An 18,945-nucleotide genomic window follows, 5' to 3' on the forward strand; every position below is an offset into this window, starting at 1 on the left:
TTGTCCAACTTTGACTTCAACTGCCAGTATTTCCTTACTTAACACTTTTTTAGCTTATCAGCCTGACAGGCTATTTACAGATAGTTTTTTGCTAATTGCATTTTAAGTTTGTTAATCTGAGAGCCTTAGTTACTCCAAAGCAATTCCCATCAGATTCCTTCCCAACAATGTTAGTCTTTCACTCCTCATTTTCATATTGGCCATTTTGACAAGTGTCCTTTCATGTTGTTGTGATTTCAGTTTATTGCTTCATACTTTCTGCAGCTGTATGTAACAAAGTAATTGTTTTCACTATTCACAGGAACTGTTCAGTTGCAGGTGTGGCTTTTGACAAACACTGTCCTTGTCTGAAACAGTTATTTATTTCCCCCCACAGCCTATAGTAATCTCTCATTGTATTTCTTGCCTGGTTTACACAAAGTTTATATTTGCTAAAGACACCTCAACAGTTAACACCAAGGAACAAATGACAATATTACACTTGCTGAAAAGCCATGAATGAATAAGAAAAGGTACTAGGAACACTACCAGTACATCACATTGGAATCCTTATCTGCGCTGCAGGAATTGCCTTCGATGTTCCACCTCTTCACCAATCAGTCTTTCTATTCAGAAATCGTTTTCCCTTAAAATTTGGTCTCAATAATTGAATTAAAACTCTTCATATAGTTTTATTTCGTATGTAGTAAGCTACCTATTTAGTTTGCTGGGAACTTTTGGAAATAAGCACTCTTCCACACACTTAAAGTAAACTTCACACTCTGATTTTACTCTTTGAATCATGTAACTATCTCTAGGATTGATCCTTAATCTCTAAGTGATTTTCACTGTACTTGTTAATAAACATCTCCTCTTAAGTAATAAGCATTCTGAATTGCTTCAGTGTGTTATTGCTGTCTTCTTTAATGTCCATTTTCAGGCAGCTATGGTTCGACATTAGTGATGCACAGGGTTCTCACAACTTCTTTCTCTTCAAAGGTACTTGAGTTTACTCCATGGACGTCATGCCCTGTTTCAAAAAAAAGGAACATAACAATAAAGAAGTCACCTTTGCTCATTTATCCTGATGCAGTCTTGGAGAAGGGACAGTGGGGTTTTTGTGGTGAGAGAACCACTAATGAAGAGCTGACCGCTCCATGGTATTTTGCTTGTTATAGTATCTTCTTAACATTTGGCAGCTCCATGTAGGAATTTCTGAAGATTTGGTTGGTCTGCAATGATTTGAATGGAAATAGTGTATGTGAATACCCATCTCCTGCACTCCAGACAGCACCTCTGGATCCCAGTGTCTTTCACTGCTCCCTGAGACCCTTTATCAGTCTGTGCACTTAGGAAATCCTTTTGGTGAAGGTGGTTTTCTTTTGGAGCTGTGAAGTTGATGTGGTGAGTCAGTGCTCACAACTCTTACAGGAGAAGATGTGAAGGGTGGAATGCTGGAGGAGTCTCATCCCCTCGGTTGGTGTGCAGCTGGTGACCATAGTCACTGTATCCCTTGGGTTCAGGGTGGACACTTAAATGTGGGTTATGCTTTCAGTACACTGTTGTAAGCCTGACAAAGGTAGGGTTTGAGCCAGGGAGCTACTGTAAATTCAAACCCAGAAGCTTCAGCTGCATAGACCTTGGTCATGGTAACAGATTTTACTCTCACTTGTATTTCAGCTCAGCAAAATTCTGCAAGGAGATGCCGCCCCCATCTCCTCTGCTATTTTTCAGTATTAGGTTGTAGATTTTCTTTCATGTTGACCTTTCCAGAACCACTGTTCAGTTCTTTCTGTAGTCTTAAACTTAACTGAAGTTGAAAGTTTATTTTAGATGCTGTTGGCTTTTATGTTTTTATATTCTGAATTAAAACAATATACTGAAATGCTACCCATTCTTTTGTCCTTGCATGTTACATGATTGTCACTGCTTTCATAATCTATTAGGTTTTCTGTCAGATGAAACTGTTTCTACAGTTCATTATTCTACCTTTCATTTTTCTTTCCTCAGTGTACTGCTGCTTGTTTTCTCTAATGTTTCATTTCGCCTCCATGCAATTCTGTTCTGTGCTCTCTGCTGTTTCAAAATCACTTCAAAAGATACATCTGAAGAAATGAATCTAAATAATAACTAGAATGTCATTTAGAATGTAACCCTCTTCTAGTCCTCATAAATTTTTGAAAGAAGGTAAATATTTTAGAATGCATTTTCCTACAGCAGGCATAAGTCTTTACTCTCGACACCTTCCCTAGCTTGGGGAGAAACCCTGTTGATCATGCTTTGCAATACCTCTTGGAAGTATTTTTTAACATTTTCTGTCATGATTTACAAGGCCATGAAGAAATAATATCCTGAATATCTCTGTTGATTTTCTTTATAATGAAAGAAAACAATGGAAAAGGCTTGACTGTACCATGAGAAGTCTGAGTTTATTTTCAAGCAGGAAGGAGCTTGAAATTTATGAGTTTGAGAAAAATCTTTGTAAAATTTAGACATTCTGTTAGCTTGTGACAGATTGCCTTCTGAATTAGTTGAATCTGTCATACAAGTGTATTTCTCAAAGACCAAGGAGTTTGTTATAACTCAAAATATGTTAATGATATTTCTTAAAATTAGCTGTCTATGCATTGGTACCCATTTTCTTATCTCAACATTGTGTTCATTTGGCATAATGGTATATTTTGGACAGGTTAATAAGTTTTTCAGCCCTGTTTCTGTTAAAATGTTCTGTTATTCTTTAAAAAATATGCTACCCCTTCTCCACATATGAAGTTAACTTCTTCAGTTTCTGTGTGGACATATTATCTCTTTAGTCATTGTTGAATAGAGTAATCATCAAGAATTATAATCAGGATGTGCTACAGTCATGGGTCTTTGTGGTTTCTTTGAAGTCCAGCATTTGGGATATAATAGGGAAGATATGATTACTCCAGCTTCTGTTTTTAAGGCTTTTCTTTTATGCAACCTGCGATGGAAATCCTGCAGAATCTCACTTTGGATAAGTCAGTGCATGCTCAGGACTTAATGACTGTACTGCATTACGGGCAAAGTGCGTTCTCTCCACACAACACATCCCTGCTGTTGGCTGCTCTCGGACTCGGTGCCGTGCTGCTCACCTGGAGACCGGCCTGGGAGTGACTTCCAGGCGCTTGAGTTCTCTAGTGCAACTTGCATCAGAAATGAGTTGTGGGGCTTATCAAAGCAGGTGAATGAGTTACACTTGGCAGGACACGCAGTAAATGCCTTTTCAGAAATCTAGGTTGTCTGAGAAAGAAGGTGAGTTACTGATAGGTGGCATAATTTGGATAATGGAGATTTAGCCTTCAGGCTTGTGCATTTTAAGATCAGTTTGACTGGTTGAAGTACAAAAAGGAAGTACTTCTGTGTAAAATATGCAGTGAGATGGAAAAAGAATACAAAGCTGGAAGCACAGGTCACTTTCCTTCTGCTGCATCAAGATGTCAGATGGAATAAAAGGATTTTAGCATTCAGCAATAAAAGCTCCTTTAAAAGAAACCAAGACTATGGAATTTTTCTGATGAAATAGGATTTTACTGAATGTGTGTGCTTGTTTTTTAAACATTCAGAAATCTGATTTAAGCTTTAGAAGACCTTTTGTACAACTATTGAGAATGGAAGCTTGTTAGTAAATCAAGCAGAGGTAAATTTTGAGTCTTCTTTTAAGGATAGGAGCAGGAAGAACTGGATTACACTGATCTGTGTTTTTACAGCACTTAACAGGTGTACATCTTGTGGCTGATATTATGTGTCAAAAATATCATTGCGTTAGAGAGGAAAGTATCTGTTGATGTACTTGTAAAAATTGACAAGTTAATGAAAAATAACCCCTTTTGGTACTAAGACAAATGGCTTCACAATTGTGAAAAAAGCTTCTTTCCTAAGGCTGATTAGCCTGTCTTTATTTAAAGCAGACTTTTCTTTTCTTGGCACAGTTTTGGGTCTGTGCACAAATGTTCTTGCCTGAAGAAGATTGTCACTCGGATGCTGTCAAAGCTGTTGGGGGAGGAAGGAGGTTGAGGAGCAGAGGTAGATCTCTGGCATGCTTTTACTGTGTTTAAAGATTCCCAGGGCAGCCGTTGGATGCTTGTCTAGGTCTTGCGTAGCAGACATTGTCCATGGGACTGCTGCTGGGGTTAGCACTGGTAGTAGTGATGGACATTGTTCATCCAGTGCCCTTTCCTCCCTGTAGAGCACAGCAGCCCTCCTGATTCATCTTCTCCTTCCTCTTGACCTCTTGTATCCTGTTCGTCTGTCTTGCTTGTAAGCAGCCCCAGGATGACATCAGCTTTTGAACCTCTCTGTAAGGATGAGAAGGGGATTTTTTCCATGTTACACGTCCTCTGATGTGTCAGCTCAAGTGAGATGATGTGCAGGTTGCCATTGAAGTTACCAAAGCCCATCCAGCTTGTCAGTACCAGACTGATTTGTCTGCCTTTACCTTTTAGCTTGTTTATGGAATTCCTTTTTCATTGATGTGTCCAAACTCTTTCAAATGAATACATATTCTGACTTTTTGTGTCTATTTATTTTCTTCATTTATTCTCTATATCCCTGTATCATGTGTATTATTACTGGTTTCTGTATAAACGTGCCATAAAAATATGTAGTATAGTTCTCATCTAAAAGAAAGGATAACTCCATTCTGGAAGTGTGAAATCCTTAGTCCTTATGGATGAAGGTGCTTTGTCTGGATGCAGGAGTGAAACAAAGCAGTAGGAAAAGCATCCCCCCACTGAGAATTCTTCAGAGTGATGTGAGTTTGTCTTTCTACAGAATGCAGGTCCTTCCTGCAATTTTTTATTTCTTCAGTTTGCTATTAGAGCATTTGCATACATTATTAGGGAATAGTTAGATTAAAAGAAGAGTCTGTGCTCATAAATTTTCATTGAAGAATTACAGTAGCAGCTGGAAGGTATAAGAGCAGGGATCCTATTGTTGTAGATGCTGTACCTATGATAGCCCTGACACTGCAGTTATTTTGGTGTGGGAACTTCAAAGCAGGGGTACTTTTGCTGAAAAGCTGGAGGGAGTTTTTACATTCTGCAATACCTTTGTGAACTGGGTTTAGAGATAAAAAGCCAGTCCTTGCAATTCATTAGCATTTGATCCAGTGAAATAATTTTGAATTTCTTTCTTTGAAAAGACAATGAGCAGAGAGCATTGTTTCTCTATTCTTTGTTGTTTCATTAAGTAAAGAAAGGCCTAATAAAGGTACATCCTAACAAGTTAACACATATGTCAGCAACTTGTTTCAGTTGTATAATTTTGCAAACTATTTCTAAAATTTTTCTTTTGGGTAGAAAATAATGAGCTGTATATTTTTAAGCCTTTACCTTTCACATCTGTGACTTGTGTCTTTGAGTCTGCTCTCATGTGTCTGAGAGACACATGAGAAAAACTACATTTACAGCTTAATTTTAAATGAGCAGAACTAAAATTAGAGCTGAATTAGTTGTCAGCAGTTGTTAGGAAGTGATACACCACACTCTCTTCTCTTGCGAAGGAGACATTGTTGTGCTCTTACAATTGTCTGAGAGGACAGTAGTCATCATAGTTCAGCTCTAACATTAGGAAAGCTGAGAAGTAAGAAGTCCCACAAAACCCTTTAATGTATGACTGCCCCTTAGAGGAAATTTGATGTGTAGTCCAGTTGCAGTGATTGTAATGTGCTTTGTGTTAGCCAGTGTTGTTAAAAATGAAGCCCAGTTTTCATCATTTGTTACTAAGTGAAGTCTTTAATTTCACGTACTAGACTGAAAAATTGTAACATGTGAAAGCATAGAATTGTATTAAAAGTAAATGTTGTCTGTAGCCTGTAGCAGAATGGTATTTCTGTGCTGCTAGATAAAGGAAAAGAGCCCCTGTGCTATAGCAGTTTCTTGCTATCACTGGAATAAGTTGATGTGGGTGAATTTTACTCTTTTTTTTTTTTCCCCCCCCCCCCCCCCTAAGCATGGACATTGTTCTTTATTTTAAGTAACTTTTTAACCTATGACTTCTGTCAGTACGGTAGTTTCTGAGGTCTTTGCAATTGTTACTGCAAACTTGCCTTTTAAACTACTTGTAAGTTCCTGAGTAAGCAAGGAACCCATGCAAACTGAATTTGCAACAAAGGGCCTTTCTGCTAGCATGAGATCTGACTGGAGTTATTCTTCTTTCAACTCACTAATGAAAACTTACATGAATTGCTTCATTTTTGAACAGGATTTTGCAAACAGAAATATAGGGTTTTTTAAAATTAATGCTAACTTCTTTAGTGAAGTTGTATTGTTCTTTTGAGGCATTAGCTCACTGCCGAGTATTTATCTCTTCATCAGGTACGACTGGTAAAGCATCATCTCCACCACCTGTGATAGACACGAGACAAATGAGTGAGAAGCTGGAGACTATTTTATATCAGCTTCGTCAGGTGACTCGCGAGAGGGATGAGCTGCGCAAGCAACTTGCACTTTCATCTCCTGGGTCAACCTTCGATGACTGCAGGTAAACAGAAAAGAAATACAGCATTTTCATTTAGTCTTCAGTAGTGTTTTCAAGTGTCTTGACACCTGCTTGCCTGGAAAGCATTAAGGAGCTTACAGCGTCTATATGTTGCTCATAACCTACTTGCGTCCTGGTGATGTGGCCACATCCATGTTTCAGAGCTTCCTGTTGAAAGCCTATTCCTACTTTGTCCAGCAGTTTTTCTGTGGGACTGAGGGGAGAAGGTTTCATCTCTATGCTGAGAAAATAAAGCAAAGAAGTTGTTTAGGCTTCATGGGCTTTGTTGTAGGAAAAGAAAGAAGACAGTGGATGAAGCATTTGGTGTTTTGAAAACAAGAGAGAAGAAAGGGAAATAGCTCTGAATACTTGGCCGGAGAACAGAAATGAGGAGAGAAAAAAAATCTCAGCTATTCCTGTGCTTCTGCAAGGAGGGAGAGGTTTGGATTTTGGCTGAGTGGAGTGTTTTTTAGAAGATCAGCTTCCTGGTATGCATACATTGGGGAACTTGTAGCAGAAATATGTTGAGAATAAGGAATTCTCCTCCACTGAGCATGCTTTTTAAGTCATTCAACGGCCAGCAGACTTACCTAGCTCATTCTAATTTGGGGGCTGACATGTTACAAGGAAGAGAGTACTCAGAGTATGAGTTAATTGTAAATAAGGGTTTTATTGGGTAGGCAATAGAATTAGTTTATTTTGAAGGGTTAAAGATGTGCTAATGTTAAAATGTGTCTGAGTACACTGAGCACTTTTTGCCTGCACAAACCTTGGAAAAAAATCTGTCACTGAATCTGAAACGAGCAAAGAACAGATTTTCTGGGAGGTGTTGCCTTCATGTGTACCTTTTCTGAACTTTAATGTGTTGTTGTTTCTGTTTCTTTTAATTAAACTTTTTGTCTGTATGAGAAAGTTAAGATTTGAACCAGTGAACTAGCATTGAGAGAATCTGGACGTTTTATTACCTCAGTAGCTTCTCATCTTAATGCTCCCTTCCTCCTTCCATGAGTAGTGAGGGCTGCTTTAAGAGAATCATGTTCTAAATAACAGTCTTAAAGAGTTGTGGGGATGGGAAAGGAAGAGATTGTCAAATGTCAACTTCTTTTGCATAGCTTCCAGTTACTTAGTTGTATAGAAGGATTTCTTCTTTGAAGTAACTGGAGCTTAGGCATAGAGGATTTTATAGCTCACAATAATCTTCTGCATAATCCAGGATGCTATTAATAAAGTTCTGATGAGCTGTCCTCTAGACTGCCCCAGTTTTCTCTTTGTCAAATCAATCCTTTGCTTTCAGTGTAGGATTTGTATGTTGTATAAAACATTAATGTTTACAGCTTCAAGAACAACCCATCAAAATAAAGCTTGTATTTGTGCAGTCCCTGGACAGTACATGTTAGATGGAGAATGCTGGTTTCCAAACAATCAGATACTTGAAGAGTGGGAAATGAATGAAGATTATTAATTGATATTCTTTTCCTTCTGTGTAAAAGCAACTACTCCTCCCACCTGTATACACATTTATGGTTTTTGAAATCTTACTGGTACTTGTTTTACTTTTTGAATTCTTTCCTCTTATAAAACTCATCTTCATCCTACCCAGAGTCGAAGTCCAGACATAGTAAACTGTTAATGCTGAAGTGTGAAAGCTGAGAGATGATTATGTGGATGGTGACTTTTACTACCCTGGCTTTATTTTCCTGGCTGTGTATGCTGCTGTAACTATGGCTGTACCAAACACAGGTGGTGCAGAGGCAGACCTTGACACGTCACCTTGGATGCTTCACAACAGCTCACAGCACATTTGTAGTCTGGGCTGTGCTGGCTGAGTAGGTTGAAAAACTGAGCGCCCTTTTCCAAAGCAAATGTTGGCTGAGTCTAGAGCAGTGGAAGAGGAGCCACAGCAGTGGATTGTGATGTGCTGAATCAGATCAACATGTGCCATCCTGCTGGACAGGAGTAGGATTGCTCATGCTATGCTTGTGGATTGACAGTGACTGTATGAATGCATGTGTGCTGGTGATTATGCAAAGATTTGACCAAATAATTTAGCATGCTCAAGTTGCACTTTATAGACTTAAGCCTGCTATTATTACTTACATAATTGTCATAGTAGAATAGAACCACAACACAAATAAAACCCCTGAAAAGTGTCTTTGAGAAGAGACTGTTTTATGTGTTATCTATAATTGTTGCTGGAATTACAATAATAAATGATAACACTTGGAAGTTGTTAGGTAGGCATTGCCCACAAAATTGGGCCTGTGGTTGGCATTAGCTTTTACATGAGCATCAGATACATATAAATGTCAGTCTCACTGCGGCCTTGATTTATGGCCTGGGTAATTCCACTATAGCACAAAGGATTTTTGAAGTTCTTACATAAATATCAAAAAAACAGTTGGGCCTTTGATACTAGCATTTTAAATTTTGTTAATGTTTGAACAAGAGCTTCCAAAGTAGTAACTGATACTTCTCCTTTATTGAAACTGTAATTTTCAGTATTTTCTGGGGCATTTTAGCATAAAACTGTGGTGATCTGCTTAAATAAGAGTCAGCCACTACATGTGGTTGAATGGACTGTTGTGTTGCAACAGTTTTGACTTTTGGTTTCTGACCAATATTCCTTCTTCTCTTACTCCTATTTTTCTTGCTGAGACATAAAGCCTTGGAACAGCAATGTGGAACATATGGCCTTGGATATCCATGTGGTTTTTATTTCATGAAGATGAGGTAGAATGCATAATGTTATTGGTGGCATTGTTGGTCCTTCCTCATTGTGTAGGTTGGCTAACTTGTGTAGTTACCTACATGGTTTCCATATGTTTATAGGTGGTTTCTTGGGTTTTTTAATTGGTTGGTTTGGGTTTTGGTTTGTTTGTTTTTTGGATTTTTTTTAGAATGTCAGTGTTATTTCAGAACTATATGAAATACATGTGATGGATGTTAGACTTGTAGAACAAGTTTCACCATAGCTTTCAGACTGGCCTAATAGCTTAATAGGAACATCTGTTAATAGGTCTCAGTAAGCTTAATGTTACAGCTGAGAGTTAAACTGTGCTCCAGTTAATGCTGTCATTTGAAGACTGTGGTGGACAGATGGTATCTACTTTCAATAATTTTACCCTAAGGTCTAATTTAAATCAATAACTTGAGGTTTTAGTGATTCTGTCAAGGGTGTGAACATTACAAATCGAGTTTAACTTACGCTAACTATGTCTGTATTTTAAAAGAATAACCCTTCACTAGTTGCAGTGATATCCATAATACTGTGTGAGTAACATTCTACTTTTGGTATCCCTCAAGAATGAATTTAAAAATACCCTAAAAGGCACCCCTGTAGTCATGACTTGAACATTTGGTTACTTTACATGATTTTGGCTTTTAGTTGTTGGCGAAGTTTATTGAACAAGGAAGGGGCTTTTGTTTTGTTTTTCCCCAGAAGCACTTCTCTAGAGAAAGGAGAAAAGGAGGAATTATGATTGAAGGCCTCACTACTCAGCAAAACATATGCAACTGAGTTGCCAAAAAGTACCTTATATCATACACACACCCCCTGAAAATCTGTGAACCAGATGTGTCTGGCATTTCTTTTTTTTTTTTTAAACAACTCTAACCACTGCAGTAGTGCAAAACCATTTTCATTTTGATTCAATTGCCAGCTGCTTTTCAGTTCCAGAATCCATATTGCTTTTTTTTGTATGAAGCAAAGAAAATTCTGATTGCTTTTCAGGCTGTGCTTACAGAGAAGCCATTTGGGGGAGTTTGAGGTTTGAGGGAGGAAGAGTGATCTGTGCAGCAATGGAGCAAATCTGATATGAGAAGAAGCAGAGTTAAATTAGAAAGCAGTTGTTTTCTTTTGGAGGCATTCGTTTTCTGTTTTGGTGGTTTGCATGTTATTTTTTTCATTGCCTGTGGGGTTATAAGAGGCCCTGGAGATGATACACAGGACAGCTGTCAGATGCTTCATTTTGAAACTGGAAAATTCAATGGTGCAAAAATCCTGTAACTGTACAGAGGAGGAACAGGTCAATTTAGAGTCTCTTTTAGATGCTTGGTGCTACAAAGTAAGAAGACAGAATCCTGCTAATTTAGTTTCTAGCATGATATACAAGTGTAATTAATTCTAATCTACAGCTAAAGGTATCGTGTACAAGTACCATACATTCTAGACATAATTTATGCCAGTCAATTTCTTGACAATGTAGATTATTTTAGAAAATTTCTCTCCCAGACATCCAAAAGAAATTTGAGTCAAAATTTTTCTTTTGACTGACTGGCTTTTATTTCGTTCCGTTTACTGAAAAATGCTTGATGGAGATTATATTGTGTTGGAGATTTTTAATAACCCAAATTCTGTTCAACTAATTATCTTATGGAAATGTGAGGTAGATTCTGGCATGTTTTCTCATTCATTTATAGTAGCTTTAAAGAATATGGTAGCACAGAATCAGGTGTGTAATTCAGCAGAATGACTTGGTTGAACAGGTCAAGTTCTGCCAGCACAGTGTGTGTGTTTGATATCCCAATGGAAGTCTTTCTCTCAAGCCTAACTGCTTTTCCTAGGGAGTTATAGACAGGGTCCTTCAGCTGCTGCCTATAGAAGCTTTGTTAAACCCAGGTCTCCATGCATGCCCAGCTGACTTTGGCAGCCTCTTCCAGCCCTACCCTCACTGCAGGTCTGTGCTTTGTCACTGAGAGTTTGATGAGGTGGCACAGGAAAGTCGAGTGTCCTGTGATGGACTTGTTCTTGTATCAACTGAGGTTCTGTTCTGTGGTAGTATTGCTGCTCAGAATAGAGGGATATGGAGGCTCAGTACCATATTGGGCCATGCTAGTTACAGTTAGACAAAATCATCCCATTATGAGATATTACATCTCAATATAAAACTAACACAAGTTCAGGTCAGTGGCTTTTTATTAGCAGTTGCATCTTAATGGGAACTGGTCAGTATTTAGAATAAAGCATATTGTAACCTAAATATCATCAGTTGTGTGATAGCGTTTTTTTGTTGGATAGTAATTTCCCAGGCTTTTCATTCACTTTAGTAGCCATTGTTTTACCCCATATTATTTTTCCATGCTAGGCCTAGTCCGAAACCAAATCATGATTATGAAAGGCTGAAGATTCAGTGTATGAAGGCCATGTCAGACCTACAGTCTCTGCAGAACCAACACACCAAGACACTGAAAAGATGTGAAGAGGCAGCAAAAGAGGCAGATTTTTATCAGTAAGTATTAGTAAAGCTGTACAAGGTAAGTGTTTACCACTCTGTGCTAGATCAAAAAGTATTAGAACATGGTAATCAGGTAGTTTTTAATGCTGTTTTTCTACTTAAATTGCAAGATCGATGCTTACATCAGATAAAACATTTCTGGCCCATTTGAAATGATCAAGTATGGACTGCTTGTTTTACCTTTAGGAATTTGAGCTAGAAATCCCCAATGTCTTCATGGGATCAAAAAACAGAGCCTGATTACTGATTTGAAGTTGCTATCTAATAGTTCTACTTTCAGGCTAGAGAGCAGAATATAATCCAAGAGAATGAAATTTCTTACTCTGTTTTAATAGATTGTGATAGCTCTCGTGACGATTTGTGGAAGTTTTAACACAGGTTAAATTCAAAAGTTATTTTCTTCTGCAGTAGTTGTTAAAACCCCGTGCTCTTTTAAAAAAAAAAAAGTTGACATTTTAAATAGTTTATCATTGTCACTGAAATCTGAATGACAGCAGATTAATAACCTACATGTAAAGATTACGTGTGCTTAATTATGGGAATATAATTTTTGAAAAGGCTTTTTTTTAACAGGTGTTCTAATTTTAAGGTAACTTTTTTTAATGCTTTGGTCATTCTGTGGAGGAAATGTTGGTATTTCACTTCATATGGAAGAAATAAAGTGTATCTTAGAATGCAATTTTTTTATATATAAATACCTGTTTAAACATTTACCAGCAAGTGTGAGAGTTCAGTTAGAATAATTCTGTTTCAACCACAGAAATACTTGACAGTATCCAAAAGCCACTTTTTTGATCTGCAGTGGTAAAATACATTGTTGACTTACCTGCTCTTTTTCAGCATTTTAGTCTAATTTTAGACTTGTATCTTGAATTTTAATCTGAATGATAGCCTCCTCATGCAGCTTTCAGTTGTTCAAGTGAGAGTGTATTTCTTTCAATAATTATGGCTGGCATAATGAAGTGAGGAGGAACTTTTTATCTTGAGTGTAGTTGAAACATACATAGTGTGTTTTTGTTGGCTGTGCAGTTTTTCTGATAGTTTGGGGCTTTCATTTGTTTTTAAAACAGTAGCACACAAGGATATTTTTGTTGTTTTCATCTGTGTTTTGTTTAGCTGATGCTCAGCTGAGAAGCTTGAGAGAAAGTGGAAATGATTGGTGGGACAATTCCTGTTATCTCAAGAATCATCATGTTATGCTCTTTGTGTTTGTCTGCCTGCTTTTAATGGCTATGAAGTGGCATTGACAGGTGGCATAAATCCATCATCCCTTCTGATGAGGTTTAAGACTGCTGTGTACTTTCATCTGATTTCATACTTATGTCCCTGTTTGTTTCTGGTTTTGTTTTTTTCCTGGTGCTCGGAATACACAAGTATGCAGAATTGAGTCAGTTTGACCTGCTTCCTTGGTAGGAAACTCATGTTTGAAATTAGTTACTCCAGGACTTTGTCCTTGCAAGTTGGCCTCTAAGTATTTTTTTGTGTGCTGTGACAGCACGTTGCACAGTCGGCTGCTGAGTGACCAGTCCCAGCTGAAGGAGGACATGGATACCCTGAAGAGGAAAAACACGCAGTTGGTGCGGGAACACAATCACCTGCAGCAGTCGTGTGAGGAGATGAAGAGACTTCATGATGAGGACCAGAAGGAGATAACAGACCTGCGCAGCCAGCAGCAGCAGGTGAGCTACAGCCTGGAGTGTCTGTGCTGCAAGAGATCATGAATTCTTCCTCTCATAAAGAAATCTGAGTGTGCAGCGCTGCTGCTGCCTTTAGTGTCTTACTGGTTCTGAAACAGCCTCCTGGTCTTGTACAGTATTAGGGGAGACAATGACATCTTGATTACTAATTGATTTTCTTTGTCTAGCTGGAAAAAAAGAATAAGGAGTGTTTAAGTGCAGAGATGAAAAGGTGTACATGAAGATTGTGTATGCATGATATTTTTTAAAGTGGGTAGAGAGGCGTCAAAAATTAAAGTTACAAAGTGATTAAAAAGATGACTGTTTTCTTAGGGTACTTTATGGGACAGGGCTTACTTTAAACTTGCATGCTATGTTTATTGGTTTTTTGGAAAGAATCACAAAAGGTTGATTAATGTTTTTGAACTTGAAACAAAAAGAGACAACGTTTTCAGGACTGAAACAGTTGGACATTTCAGAACTTTATATCACAGGCTGTTTCCAGGCCAGTGTTGTTGAAATATTCTGAAAATTTAAAAAGAGTAATACTAAGGAGAAACTGGTTGTATCAGGTCCACTGTTCACCTACCAGAAAGTCTGTTCATTTAGTTAGAATTGTTACGGTAACATGTGCAATGGTTAAGCAGACTATCGCGGTTCACTGTGTGTAGGCTGATTCACAGGGCAAACTTGCAAGTCAAACATTAGGCTTCAGAAGCAAAATCTATGCAAGCCAAAATAATTATTTGCTAGGGTAGGAGGGGCAAAGGTCAAAGCAAGCTGGATGTGCTGAATGGTACTTTAGGAGGTGCTTGAAGGTAGTGCAAAGATGAGTCAAGATTTTTTCTTCCTTTTTTATCCATTTCTCTAAAGCTATCTTGCAAATTCTGCTGTGAAACTGTTTAGTGTCTTTGTTCAGAAGATAGCAGAAATGGTTTGCTGTGTCAACCTGGGCAAATAGCTTAATTCATCTGTGCCTCAGTTTCCCAGTCTGCAAAGCAGGGATGCAGAACCTCTGAGAGAAGTCTATTCTATTTTGCTGAAGTTTGAAATTATTTGGAAGCACAGAAGGAGGCTGATGTATCCTTGTCGGGATTGATTTTAAGAAATCCAATCTCATGTCAACATCGTGATTAAACCTTTAAAGAAAACTATGTATGAAACCTAGTGGGAAAATTGTGTAACTCCATTTCTCAGCCTGTCAGAGTGAATCATGGTATCTTGAAGGGGTGCCAGAAGTCTTATCTTGTCCCTGTAATTTCTCATATGAATTAGTCTAACTCTGTGTTGATCCCTCTGACGTGTTCTGTTGTCAGGCCATAACAAAATACATCTTGGTGGCCTCAGAGAGCAAAAGCTTTTGATCAAATTACGCTTTGTGTGGGATTGTCATGGATTTGCTGTGTAGCAGCTGACCAGCTTAAGTTTCTGCAGCTCACGTATGGAGTTTCATGTTGCCACGACTGTGTTTCTTGGGCCAGCTGGGACTATTTACTTTCTTTCAGACTAGGATTTTAAACAGGAGACATTTATTGCACTGGTAGGTCCATCTTCCTCTGTCAAATCTCTCAGGAAGTTTATGCTGAATTCATCCAATTTCTTCTATATTAGTCCCTCTTTTTGATAATTATTTAGTGTGTTTTCAACATCAGTACATTACATAAATGCTTTAGACGGTGAGAAGTGGTTTGTTTCTGTTTGGATTCTTAAATAATTTGTTCTCAAACCTGTTCTTAAACTCCTTTGGGAAGTAGTCTTCAGGAATATGGCTTTCTGGAGTGGGTTTAAATCTATTTAAATTTTGTATATGCCTGCATTTTACCACGTGTTTAGCTTATCTGAAATGGTTCACTGAAGCATGCTGGCTAATTATGTGTCCAGCTCTGTGTGGGTTATGCTGCTGAATCCGTTGAGGATTGGGATGTGAGTGGAAATAGCCCAAGTGCAGTCTCATTCCAGGGCCACTTTTATATATCTTGGTTAGTTAAAGGAGACCAATGTCAGGCTGAAACTTTAGTCTCTGTTATCTTGCCAGTGTAGTAAAGTGGTTTGTTAACAATGACAGTTGTTGGCCTCTACCTCTGGGCAATGAAGAGTGGGCAGCCTCTTGCTCTCCCCTTCCCTTCTGGTCTGCAGGCATCCAGGTTTCTCCATGTTCAGGAACTGGTCCTTGCTCTGAATATAAAACACAAAAGAAGATGAGGAGCCAATTTGTGCAGGATAGCTGCTGTGTGTTGGGTTTCAAATTTTTATAGAGCTCGTGTTTTCTGTCTTTTTTCCTTCTATTTCTTTATACTTTTTATTTTCAGATAGTTAGGAGCATACCTTTGTCGGCTAATGTTAGTATTATATAATTCCTGGCACCTCTCTATGTAGAGCATTCCTGTTTCTTCCCACTGCTCCATCAGGGCCAGATTTCAATTTAAAAGACAAAACCAGAAAAAAGGAGCATAGAATGAAAAAAAGAAAGGGGGGGGGGGGGAGGGCAGGGGGGAGAAGGCTTTAGGCTTTATTTCAGGCATATTTTTTGCCTTTTGAGAATGAGCAAGGACTAGGTTTGCTGACACTCATTAGGGCTTTCTTAGGTTGTTGCTGGTCATGTATCGTCAGTGTTACGATTTACAGCAAGGTTCCTACATTGATGTAAATTAATTTAAAACTAAGATTCAGGTCAGGCTTTATTCATGTTTAAATGGATATTTCTTTTCCTGTTAATATTTTATGTATGGTTTTTGAAACACAAACCTCTGTGGGAAGGTCTCAGATGAAATAATGTATGAATATTAAAATAATATGCCTGAGTGTACAACATATTTTGGCTAGATTTTGTTCTCATTAAGTTTTTAATTATTTAATTCATTCTTAGAGGATACAGGCAACCTATCAGGAATGCCACCTCGTGGACATCTCCTAAATTACCACTATCATCTTGGTCATCAAATAGTGATTACCTCTTTTTAAAACTACAAGTACTCCAAAAACAGCATGGTTTTAATAGGTGTTCATAACAATTGCCATTAGAGAGAGATTTCATACGCTGGTGCACTTGTGATAAAGCAGACAGAAAGTAGATGTAATAATGCTTAGAGTAACAATGGCACTTAGTCTTTTAGACTGAATCTTAGATTCAGTCTTTCCTTAGTCATTAAAAAGAATGATTGCTAAAATTGGTTAATGTATTTTTGTTCTAATTTTGTTTCTTATGTATATATTTTAGATCAAATTTCTTGAACTGATTCACGGTAAAGGTTATTGATAGAGTTTCTGGCATTTTTTTAAGGTTATGAAGCAAAATGGATCATCAGAGATATTAAACAAACTTTACGATACAGCAATGGACAAGCTGGAGGGTGTGAAGAAGGACTATGATGCTCTGAGGAAACGGTACAATGAGAAGATTGCGAGTCACAACACGGATCTGAGCCGCCTGGAGCAGGCTGAGGAGGAGAACAGACGTCTTCAGAAACAGATCGACATGCTAATGAAGCAAAGGGACACAGCAATTCATTTCCAGCAACAATATTCATCCTCTCTTAGGAGGTATAACCAAGTTTTGATGCCTTTGAGGTATCAATTCCAATGTAGCATCTTATTTTCATTGTGGTAGAATCACAAATAGCTTTCTAATCTTTTTTCTAAAATTTTCCTCTAGTATATGTAATTTTGGTGTGATGAGTAAGCATGTGTATTTATATAAAAATTTCTGAAAGGTTCTAGAATGCATGATGGGGATGTTAATTTGGAGAAAGGGTTCATTTTCTTGAGAAAAGGATTTCCCAGTTATGGTTTTGGAATTGTGTGAGGAATTTTAACCATTGTTTAGCTTGTATGAGAAATGGATACTCTGCTTTTCAACCTACGTTTATTTTTAGTTGTAGATAGAGGAGTCAAATATAACCAGAATTTTGTTTAAGCTCTGACTTTCTTCCAAACAGACTCTTTAATGCATGGTGAGCCTATATATATATATATATATATATTTATATTTATATATATCCTTATTTAAATATAAAAGCAAATCAGTAAGGGAATATAATTTCTAAAGGTGTTTTGCAGATGAAGATAATCTCAAGCCTAAATTAACTTTTCATGGTATTAGATTTGCAGACTGCGGGGGGGGGGGACTGTGAGGGTTTAGGGCTGGCAGCAGAGTTCTCTGGCTGCAGGGGTTTGGGAGTCTTGCTTCACTGAGAAGGTGCTGCTACGAGCAGTGCACGTGTTAAAAAAGGAGGACACAGATGCTGTTATACCACACTTATCCCCCCTCTCTGCTCCTTGATACCAAGCCTACACAGTCAACCATATGGGGTAGGAAGGGCATCAGCATACACAAGGACTGCTGCAAAGAGCATCCATGGGTATGTTAAGAATGTTTTCGTTGACTATTAGGGGTGATACACAACTCCTACAGACCAAAGCCAAAAAATGGGTTTTTCCACATTTGTAAATGGTTCCTCATAATTGTTATGGTTCAGTCCTTAAAGAGGTTCTCTAATATTCCTTAGGTTCACTAATGTTCCTAAAGCAGTGGTTATTTTTTGCAGCACAGAGAATACACTTTGTAAGAAATCTCTGGTTGTTTTACCAGTGGATACATTTGGTTACCCAGCCAAATCCTTAATGTATGAAAGCGAGTAACAACTGTCTTACTGGTGTTTCCACTTGTTTTTAGGTTTGAATCAGTACAGCAGGAACTAAGCAACACCACAGCACAAAACAAAGAGTTGCAGAGAGAGATGGAGCGCTTACAGTCAGAGGTGACAAGGTTCAAAACAATGCAGCTGAAAGCAGCCAAGGATGCAGAAAAATACAAGGAAGAAAGGGATTCTGTTTTCAATGAGTACCGCCTAATAATGAGTGAGAGAGATCAAGTAATCAAAGAGGTAGATAAGCTTCAGACAGAACTGGAGCTTGCAGAGTCCAAGCTGAAGAACACCTCTTCTGAGAAACGAGTGGCCAGTGAAGAGATGGAAGCTTTAAGACAGGTACTAACCTATTGTTTTAATGGGGAAGGGAAATGAGTATATGCTGTTGATGCTGGAATCAGGAATGTATGACTGATGAATGGAAAATAGGAATCCACTGCAAAGAGGAAGTTGTTTCCTGATGTTTTCCTATAGCAGTCCTTTTTACTATCAATTTATCAAGCTTCCATATTTGAACAGAGTACCTGCCAGCTGAAATTTGCTATTCACTTGACTTAATTCTGTTCTGCATATTATAAATCCTTTCCTTTGCTGCATTAGTTGTTTTTACCTTCTTAAGTAATGCTCTCTATAATAATATAGCTCTAAATACTCATTATTTTAAACTTTTAACCTCTACAGGAACCACTGGATACTATCTGCTGTGGCTTAAGACGGTACATGATCAAGTCATCTCAAATACTTATGCAAAGCCTGTGCTGACATGCATGTTCTTACTCATTTGCCCTTCTACTGCTTATAAGTTAAAGAGGATATTTTAAAGATTTTTTTCTTTAGAATTCAGGCATGCCTTAAAGTGTATGAAACCAGAACTTCCTATTTTTTAGCAATATGTTCTTGAAATGCTTA

The 18,945-nt window shown here is 37.9% G+C and overlaps 1 protein-coding gene across 6 annotated transcripts in view; it reads left to right on the plus strand.

The window, feature by feature from the left end:
* DLG5 (discs large MAGUK scaffold protein 5) overlaps positions 1 to 18,945 on the plus strand; it is a 98,132-nt gene that overhangs the window by 42,484 nt on the left and 36,703 nt on the right. For all 6 annotated transcript variants that reach the window (XM_042018540.1, XM_042018547.1, XM_042018541.1 and 3 more), the window contains exons 3-7: positions 6,318 to 6,483; positions 11,565 to 11,708; positions 13,210 to 13,393; positions 16,671 to 16,930; positions 18,063 to 18,375. In XM_042018540.1, coding sequence (XP_041874474.1) covers positions 6,318 to 6,483; positions 11,565 to 11,708; positions 13,210 to 13,393; positions 16,671 to 16,930; positions 18,063 to 18,375 — 1,067 coding nt within the window. The remainder of the gene's footprint in view (positions 1 to 6,317; positions 6,484 to 11,564; positions 11,709 to 13,209; positions 13,394 to 16,670; positions 16,931 to 18,062; positions 18,376 to 18,945) is intronic.

This window comes from Corvus kubaryi, unplaced genomic scaffold (genome assembly GCF_017639235.1).
Source record: "Corvus kubaryi isolate FWS band 111438036 unplaced genomic scaffold, C.kubaryi_AGA036_p1.0 138, whole genome shotgun sequence".
Lineage (NCBI taxonomy): Eukaryota > Metazoa > Chordata > Aves > Passeriformes > Corvidae > Corvus > Corvus kubaryi.